General features: G+C 30.7%; 1 protein-coding gene across 1 annotated transcript; it reads right to left on the bottom strand.

Annotated features, from left to right (window-relative positions):
- Nucleotides 1-644: 644 nt before the first annotated feature.
- On the bottom strand, nucleotides 645-9,861 carry LOC145312545 (ly6/PLAUR domain-containing protein 6B-like). The gene is made up of 6 exons (XM_080151800.1): nucleotides 9,644-9,861; nucleotides 8,919-8,992; nucleotides 8,440-8,538; nucleotides 7,991-8,114; nucleotides 5,909-5,990; nucleotides 645-806 (listed from the first exon to the last, which is right to left on the bottom strand). The coding sequence occupies exons 3-6, from the start codon at nucleotides 8,534-8,536 to the stop codon at nucleotides 645-647; spliced, it is 465 nt and encodes a 154-aa protein (XP_080007926.1). The 5' UTR covers nucleotides 8,537-8,538; nucleotides 8,919-8,992; nucleotides 9,644-9,861.

Genomic DNA, 9,861 nt, shown 5'->3' with positions numbered 1-9,861 from the left:
AGATATAATGAATTTTATCCGCTATACTAGTTAAGAATGTTGTTATCCTTGTTTATCTGTTAAGAGTGATGACACATTTTGAAAGAGTATTTTTATAACATGAACACATGATAAAGGGATTAAAAGTTTACATAAGATTTTGGAAAAACAGAAATATAATTTAAAAATTAAAAAATTTTAAATAATTTTTTTTAGAAAGTTTTTGTTGGGGGAGGGGAGGCTTCACTCCACGGGGTATTATGGGGTCACTACCACATTAATTTTTGCTTAAAAAAAAACTTAAAGCCAAACAAACTGACTGATATTGTCTTACTTTGTTTAAAGATAAAATATTAAGTTAGAGGAAAGTTTTTGTTGGGGGAGGGGAGGCTTCACTCCACGGGGTGATATAAGGTCACCACCACATAATTTTTGCTTAAAAAACTTAAAGCCAAACAAACAGACTGATATTCTCTTACTTTGTATAAAAAAAACTATTAAGTTAAGAGAACCTTTATCTTTAATATTTATCTTTAATAGCAGTCGAGAAGTTACATTTCTTTATTCAATTTACAGGCGAAAGAACATTTGGAAATATACAGTAGCTTTACCACTCAAAAATTAAGTTTCTTTAATATATTCTAAATTTATCAATATAAATACATTTACAAAATATAATTAATAATAATAATGAATAATAACAAGAAAGATATGTGTGTGTGTGGCGAAGTAGCTGAATTAGCTTGGCTTCTGATAAATCTAGCTTGAGTTTGGTCCCAGGGAATATTCTCATTACAATACGATTCTTCACAGCAAGAGATACACATCTGAAATAATGATATATTAAATTTTATATCAAAACTTCCAGGGCTCGGCAGCTGTGCGTCAGCCGCATGTAAGCCGCAGGGAAATCAACCTTTTGCAGTTCTAAAAATCAGCTGGAAGTTTAAACCTGACCCAAATGATGCAATCCCCTTTTTAACACAATTTTTAAAGGTCTAAACAGGTTTAAATTATCAGTCGCTGCTGACGCCCGGCTGTCGAGCCCTGGTAAAAACAGCAAAAAGGTAAATAATGATTAATAATTATCGAAGTAGTAGTATTTTGTATCGTAGCTACTCTACAACTCACTATGTCTACATGTTCTCCAGTCTGTCTGTCCTTATAAATCTACATTTTAACTGATAAATGTGGTTTACTCAGCTGGTAATAGAGATACACAGCCTAAGGCGTCTTTTCTAAATATTTTACCTTTATCCGTAAGTCTTTCTTTAATGTTCAATAAAAAAGACTTTTTTTCAGCTGCTATGAAAGATGGACGATTGAAATTTCTCATGAATAATCTGCTCTGCAACATGATTTGTTCGTCGGTCTGTCCATTAATCTGTTGTAGATACAGTGAGATAAATTTAACTTTCTAAATTGCTGTTAAGTATCAGAATGTCCCTGTATTTTCCTAAATCCTTAGCTTAATAACTTACAAATTGCTAAAACTATAAATATTGCCTTTTTATTATACATCAAAAAGAAACATTATTCTTTAATTGAAAGTTAGTGTATTTATAGTAAATACTGTTCAAGTATATACCTGCCATACTTAATATTTATTGACTTACAACATGAAACTTAAATAAAGTATATGGATAGTTATTATGCAAATAATTCTATTGACATTTTCAACAATGTTTATTAAAGTCTCATAAAAAAATCGATCCATAGACAAAAAAGTCATCCTTGCTCATGTTCTCTGTCAGATTTTCATAAATAAAGAGTTGCAACACTATCTAAACTGTGGTTGAACTACAGTCACAGAAATCACCATTCAAAGTTTGCAAAGCGATAGGACAATTTTAACATGCCTAAATTAACGTTAACGGCGATTTTATACAGTCAGTCTTTTTTCGTTTTATGTTAATTTTTTTATAAACTTAATTTTATTTTGATCATAATTTAGAGAACTTGTTATGTAAAGATTTAATAGATCTATTTTTATCTCTGAAGTAATTTCATTCAAATATGAGTTTAATTAGAGAATTTCTAATATTAAACATACTTCAACTAAATTTAAAAATAGTTTTAGAGGTTCTCGACAAGTTTCATTAGGTACTGTCAGGGATTGGACGATGGACGAAAAATTTATCTTTCGGCCAATTCTTATGTGTTTAATTATGCCTTTGAAAGCTGGCCAGACTTAAGTGTACTAATTTTTATCCGCCATTGTCTCCCGCTGCATAATAATTATATAATTATGCATGCAAAATTTGTCTAACCTAGTGTCATTGTTTAATATTGTCAGAATTAAAATGAATGAAAAAGAAAAATTTGCTCAATTAAATCACCAATAATTTTTTTTCTTCAGTATAACTTAATTTACGGTGGTTTTCCTGAAAGTGCTTGGTCGAGCACAAAATAAACCTCATTGTTTTAACATAAATAGAAAAAATGGGGGAGGATAGTTTTTTTTGCATGTTTATTGTTTATTACCTTAGGTCAGACTAGATTTAGGCATCGGGTGTTTATGCCCCTTAGGGGTTAGGCATATTAGAATAAACAATCCCTCTCATTATTTAAAATTTATTCTAAAATAAGAGGAGGAGGGGTCATTGATCGATAGGCAAATTGAGGAAAAGACCTATTTATTGTATTATTTTCATATAAAATATAGCTCCCCTCCTTATGGACATAATTGTCCTTCTTTTCCTACAAAATAATACTTGATATTTGTTTCTTGTTATCCCATAGATATCAAACGTACGTAGGCCTTTTCATTTCATGATGAAATTAATATCTTAATAAAGTTTTGATCAGAATTATTTTGAGAGAAAAAATGTACCTACCTCTCTTTTTAATTTATTTAAAATTTAGGGGAAGAGGTTTTTAGGATTCAGTCAATTTGTGGGAAAACACCCTTATTTCTAATTTTTAAAAATAATATTACATTTATGCAGAATTCCTAGAATTTCCTAAAAAAAATGGGGAACCATGACAAAAATCATTTAAAATAACGAGGGAATCTTTTTTTTCTTTACTTAACATTACAATACAAATATAAAAAGAAAAGAATAAATATAATAAGGTAATTGGATTTATAAGGTCAAGATTAATATTTATTTACATTTTTTTGAGAAAGGTTAGAAATAATGTTACTAGTTGCGCATCTACTCTATAACTATGATGTGTCCGTCAGACTGTACAACCATGACATATCCCTTTACCTGTACCTGGTTATAATGATCCCTATAACACTCTATGAGAGTCTAGCCTCTAACTATAATACTTTTCGGATCAACTGCAGTTTACGGTAAAATATTCCTGGTAACGAATATTTCCAAAAAATCTATGAATTTTAAAAGCTGCTAGCTGCCAAACGGCTGAACGTACAGATCATAACCGCACACCGTTTTAAGCGGCAAAAGAAGGCCTACAAATAATCTAGAATAGCCAAGATCCAATGATGCACAGGTAAAGCTTCACTGAAGAAAAAACGCATAAAATAGGTCTTTTTCGCGCATTTCTTTGCACTGCGAGATAATTAAGCATTATTGATTTATGGCTATTCCAGATTATTTGTAGACCTTCTTATGCCGCTTAAAACAGTGTGCGGGCATGATCTGTACGTTCAGCCGTTCGGCAGCTAGCAGCCTTTAAAAGTCATAGATTTTTGGAAATATACTACTTTTCTATTATCCTATCTCTGTATTATACCTGATTATAATGATCTCTATAGCACTCAGTCATCCTATGACAGTCTAGCAACTATAATACTATTCTATTATCCTATCTCTGTATTATACCTGATTATAATGATCTCTATAGCACCCAGTCATCCTATGACAGTCTAGCTTCTAACTATAATACTATTCTATTATCCTATCTCTGTATTATACCTGATTATAATGATCTCTATAGCATCCAGTCATCCTATGTTAGTCTAGCTTCTAACTATACTACTATTCTATTATCCTATCTCTGTATTATACCTGATTATAATGATCTCTATAGCACCCAGTCATCCTATGTTAGTCTAGCTTCTAACTATAATACTATTCTATTATCCTATCTCTGTATTATACCTGATTATAATGATCTCTATAGCACCCAGTCATCCTATGACATTCTAGCTTCTAACTATAATACTATTCTATTATCCTATCTCTGTATTATACCTGATTATAATGATCTCTATAGCATCCAGTCATCCTATGACAGTCTAGCTTCTAACTATAATACTATTCTATTATCCTATCTCTGTATTATACCTGATTATAATGATCTCTATAGCATCCAGTCATCCTATGACAGTCTAGCTTCTAACTATAATACTATTCTATTATCCTATCTCTGTATTATACCTGATTATAATGATCTCTATAGCACTCAGTCATCCTATGACATTCTAGCTTCTAACTATAATACTATTCTATTATCCTATCTCTGTATTATACCTGATTATAATGATCTCTATAGCATCCAGTCATCCTATGACAGTCTAGCTTCTAACTATAATACTATTCTATTATCCTATCTCTGTATTATACCTGATTATAATGATCTCTATAGCATCCAGTCATCCTATGACAGTCTAGCTTCTTACTATAATACTATTCTATTATCCTATCTCTGTATTATACCTGATTATAATAATCTCTATAGCATCCAGTCATCCTATGACAGTCTAGCTTCTAACTATAATACTATTCTATTATCCTATCTCTGTATTATACCTGATTATAATGATCTCTATAGCACCCAGTCATCCTATGACAGTCTAGCAACTATAATATTATTCTATTATCCTATCTCTGTATTATACCTGATTATAATGATCTCTATAGCATCCAGTCATCCTATGACAGTCTAGCTTCTAACTATAATATTATTCTATTATCCTATCTCTGTATTATACCTGATTATAATGATCTCTATAGCATCCAGTCATCCTATGTTAGTCTAGCTTCTAACTATAATACTATTCTATTATCCTATCTCTGTATTATACCTGATTATAATGATCTCTATAGCATCCAGTCATCCTATGACAGTCTAGCTTCTAACTATAATACTATTCTATTATCCTATCTCTGTATTATACCTGATTATAATGATCTCTATAGCACTCAGTCATCCTATGACATTCTAGCTTCTAACTATAATACTATTCTATTATCCTATCTCTGTATTATACCTGATTATAATGATCTCTATAGCACCCAGTCATCCTATGACAGTCTAGCTTCTAACTATAATACTATTCTATTATCCTATCTCTGTATTATACCTGATTATAATGATCTCTATAGCATCCAGTCATCCTATGACAGTCTAGCTTCTAACTATAATACTATTCTATTATCCTATCTCTGTATTATACCTGATTATAATGATCTCTATAGCATCCAGTCATCCTATGACAGTCTAGCTTCTAACTATAATACTATTCTATTATCCTATCTCTGTATTATACCTGATTATAATGATCTCTATAGCACTCAGTCATCCTATGACAGTCTAGCTTCTAACTATAATACTATTCTATTATCCTATCTCTGTATTATACCTGATTATAATGATCTCTATAGCACCCAGTCATCCTATGTTAGTCTAGCTTCTAACTATAATACTATTCTATTATCCTATCTCTGTATTATACCTGATTATAATGATCTCTATAGCACCCAGTCATCCTATGACAGTCTAGCTTCTAACTATAATACTATTCTATTATCCTATCTCTGTATTATACCTGATTATAATGATCTCTATAGCATCCAGTCATCCTATGTTAGTCTAGCTTCTAACTATAATACTATTCTATTATCCTATCTCTGTATTATACCTGATTATAATGATCTCTATAGCACTCAGTCATCCTATGACAGTCTAGCTTCTAACTATAATATTATTCTATTATCCTATCTCTGTATTATACCTGATTATAATGATCTCTATAGCACCCAGTCATCCTATGACAGTCTAGCTTCTTGGTGCAGTACTTGTCCACTGATATGGTCCTGTAAAATAAAATATATTTAAGTAATGAAGGACATATATACAACATACAAGTACCACAATAATATCAATTTACAACAATTTTAATAAAAATGTTAATATTATTATTATCGATGCAACTCTATATCTCACTTTGTCCGTCAGGCTGTCATTCCGTCCGTCCGTACTTTTGTACGTCTGTATATCCGTTCGTCTGTAATTCTGTCCAGCAGTCTGTCCATTCGTCAGTCCTTCCGTTTGTCTGTACGGCTATACTTTATTTTTGAAGGGAACGCGGCTTTCTTGGCTTCTTTAAAAACATAGAGCTGAGTTTTATGAAGATCTGTTAAAAATTCCATTCACTAATGTGCAGTACGTTTGTATGACTTTTATGGTTTTTATACATCTTTGCTTTTCTACTTAAGGATGTTAACATCGTGATTTAAGATACATTTTATTATAAAATTGCTTAAATTTACAGCGGGAAAAATCGATCTTTATCTATAAATCGCAATAAATCTTAATTTCTGTACAAAATTAAACCATAAGAAAAACGGGATATATAGTTTGTCAATATTAAAAAGAAATATCAATGTTCCAAAATGAATCTTTAAGCCTCCTTTTTAAGCAGCACTGTTACTGTATAGGACGTTGTCCAGGTTAAATTGTAGTGAAGATATGACGCTGTTCAGATAATGAATAATAAAAATTAATAATCTTAAATCAGAAGGGAAGACTAACAAAAATATGCTTGTAGAGTGTAAGAACTTAATAAGCAGAACATTAATTTGTCTAAACAATATTGTTAACATATTTGTTGCAAAATTATCCTAATACAGGATACCGTAACAGAACATACTTTTATATTTAGGATTTGATTATAGAGCAGTCTAGCTGAAAAATAGGAAACATTATTCATCAGGATAATTATATCATAAAAAGTTGTTGTCAAACTGTTTTAGGAATCATCATGCAAAGTTTAAAATAGGACTTTTCTAACATGTCTAAGTTGAAAGAAAAGAGGTAAACGTTACGGACGGACAGAACGACCTCATTTACAGAAAATATTCGCTTTAAAAAAACAACCTATTGTATGACTAATCAATAACCAATATTAACATATATTCCATTATTATAATTTCTTAGGTTGTGTGTATCTACCGTGCTCAAAAGTGGCTATTAATTTTCAGTGAAGATTAGTATTACTTTTGTTAAGCTTATAAGAAAGAACAAATTAGATGAATGGGATATTACGATGAAATAAACAAAATTAATTGGAAATGTGATACTTGTTTTTTTTTATATAGAGAAAAGATAAATATCATAAAACTTCTATAATTTTACTTTTTTCATATAAGGAATCCTTTTATATACAAGAAAATACAGTACATGCATTAGAAATCATAATAAAAGAATAATAATTTATTTGCATTCACAATGATGATATACGTTATCCCTTCTATAGATTACTATTAGTGGTTGAAACTTTTGGACACTCAACTTAAATGAATCAACCAATCAAAATTCAATATAACTTCCTAAAGTTGTTAAGCCACCAAATAAGAAATCGCTATTATAAAACTTTGGGGACTAGTTTAATAAACAGCCCAATGTACCCTCCCTCTCTGATAGTATTAGTCCAAGTTTATGCTATTTAATGAGAGTATGAGTAGGTTAATCAATTGTTAAAAAATATAGATATTTGCCGTCTTACCTTTCAACCCACTTACTCTAACCTCGCAGATTAGCTTTACTGCAGATTTTTTTTACATACATATATATGATTTCTTTATACAGGGTGTCCCTTCCAAATTGTTTTTTAATGCTTATTCAATAAAATCAACCTCTTATGCATACCTCGTAGATTTTTTCCTGTTCATTTTGTGGATTTTTCATCATTATCCCATAAAACGATCAATAATAGGCTGCCTAATGCTTTTATTTTACTATTTAAATATTTAGGGAGTATTAAACGTTTGAAAAAAAAACAGTTTGCAAGGAAAATACCCTGTAAAATACATACCTCCCATTGGAATGTGAATGTTTGGTAAGGCAGGAAGGGAGATCAGCAGGACACGGACGGTCAACAGCCCCCTGGTTGCAGGCAGCGTTGCTGCTAGCATTTGTACACGTAAAACAGGTTATTCCTGAAAATAATTGGATAATGGAAAGAAAACGAAGTAACGGGTTTTGTGGTATTTTCACAGTAGCTTTTTAGGTTATTTTATATTAGGTTAGGTAAAAATAGAAAAAAGCTATTATGAAAACCAGCTATTTCTTGTTCTTTCCATGATAAAAATAATTTGGGTGTATGTATTATTAAGGTCACTAAAGACAAATTTTTAACTATCAAAAATTTTGCAATAAAAAATATCTTGTTTCGAGCTCTTGCAATTAATTTGCGTCTCATAGTATAATTTTTTTTTCTTTATCTAATGACAGAAGGACAGTTAGACTAATAATGAAACTTACTGGTAGGATAGCCAGCATCCATATACTTGGCGCTAACTGATATTATACTTAGTGATAAAATCACAAGAAGAAGGTATTTAAACCTGCCACCCAACATCACTGAAATTTAAAAATTAAATTAGTAATTTGATAAACCTAAAAACTTCTCTGGTAAAAGTGGATTTTTTTCTCATAAAAATAAACCCATTTTGAAACTGAATATGACAAAAATCCTTTAGAACCAGTGTCATGCGGTGAGGGGGGGGGGGATCAATAACCCCCATAAGATTGAAATTGGGAAAACCTTCAATCCCATTCTTTCACCTCCTTTTACACCCCTTAGTGAATCGCTGTAAATTCTATTATTTATAACAATCTCATTTTCATCCTATAGATAAATTTTGTTGAAAAAATAAAAAATCTCCTAATCTTAGAATAGATAATCCATACTATGTGTACAAATACCCTATGCTTTTTATATTATCAAAATTTAAAGTGACCTGAAGATTATCTTCTTAATTCTTGTAGCAGCCACTGATTATTTTCCCATCAGGAGGAAAAGGGGATTAAAATCCTTTAAAATATTGAATAAAGAGATATGTACGATATTTAAATACTAGCGGCTGCGCCCCTTACGTCTAAGAACTCTGTTCGAAGGGATAAGAAACAAAGAAAATAGCCTAAACCGATCCCAAAATGAAATAGTCTAAAACCATATTTATGTGAAGCAACCTTGAAATTGAGACCCCAATCGGTTCAGTAGTCTTTAACTATCTTTCTAAGAAAGAAGTAATAAGGTAGTCCACCAATTACTAACGGACATTATGAAATGTAGAGTGACATCGCTCTTAGTATTAAAGTACTGAAAATTGTGAAATAGCTTTAGGATTTATTCGCTTCCAATTAAAAAAAAATATATTTTGAACAGAACTGCGAAGCTCTTTATAGTGCCTTTAAAAAATGACGTCATACTATATATATAACTAATAATAAACCAATATACACAGACTAAATTACTAATGGCAGTCAGTTATACATTTTAATTGACCAATGGAAGGCCAGTATGATGTCATTTCTTAAGGCACTATAAAAAAGCTTCCAAACTGCTAATGAAAATATGGAATTTCTGATAGAGAATTTATAAACTTTTCAGATCTTTGAATATCTTCAGACAGAAAATACTGATGCAGTTAATTTCATATATTTATTACATATCTCTATAAACCTGATAAAATAAGGAACAAAATCCTTGTAAAATAACTTTGGGGACAAATTGTGAAATGTTTGGATTATCCCATAACAACCAGAGATTAACATCTACAAATTTTTCTACAGGGTTGACACAGTTTCTTAATCTGTGGGAAGCTTTTTTATTCAGCTTTTCTTCCCTTCTTTTTTTTACTGTTCTGGTGGACTGCTAAGATGATTTGGATCAGACACAAG

The sequence above is a fragment of the Acartia tonsa genome, chromosome 2 (assembly GCF_053477335.1).
Source record: "Acartia tonsa isolate MP-2025a chromosome 2, ASM5347733v1, whole genome shotgun sequence".
In the NCBI taxonomy this organism is placed as follows: Eukaryota; Metazoa; Arthropoda; class Copepoda; order Calanoida; family Acartiidae; genus Acartia; species Acartia tonsa.
This window is presented reverse-complemented; position numbering and strand designations above follow the sequence as displayed.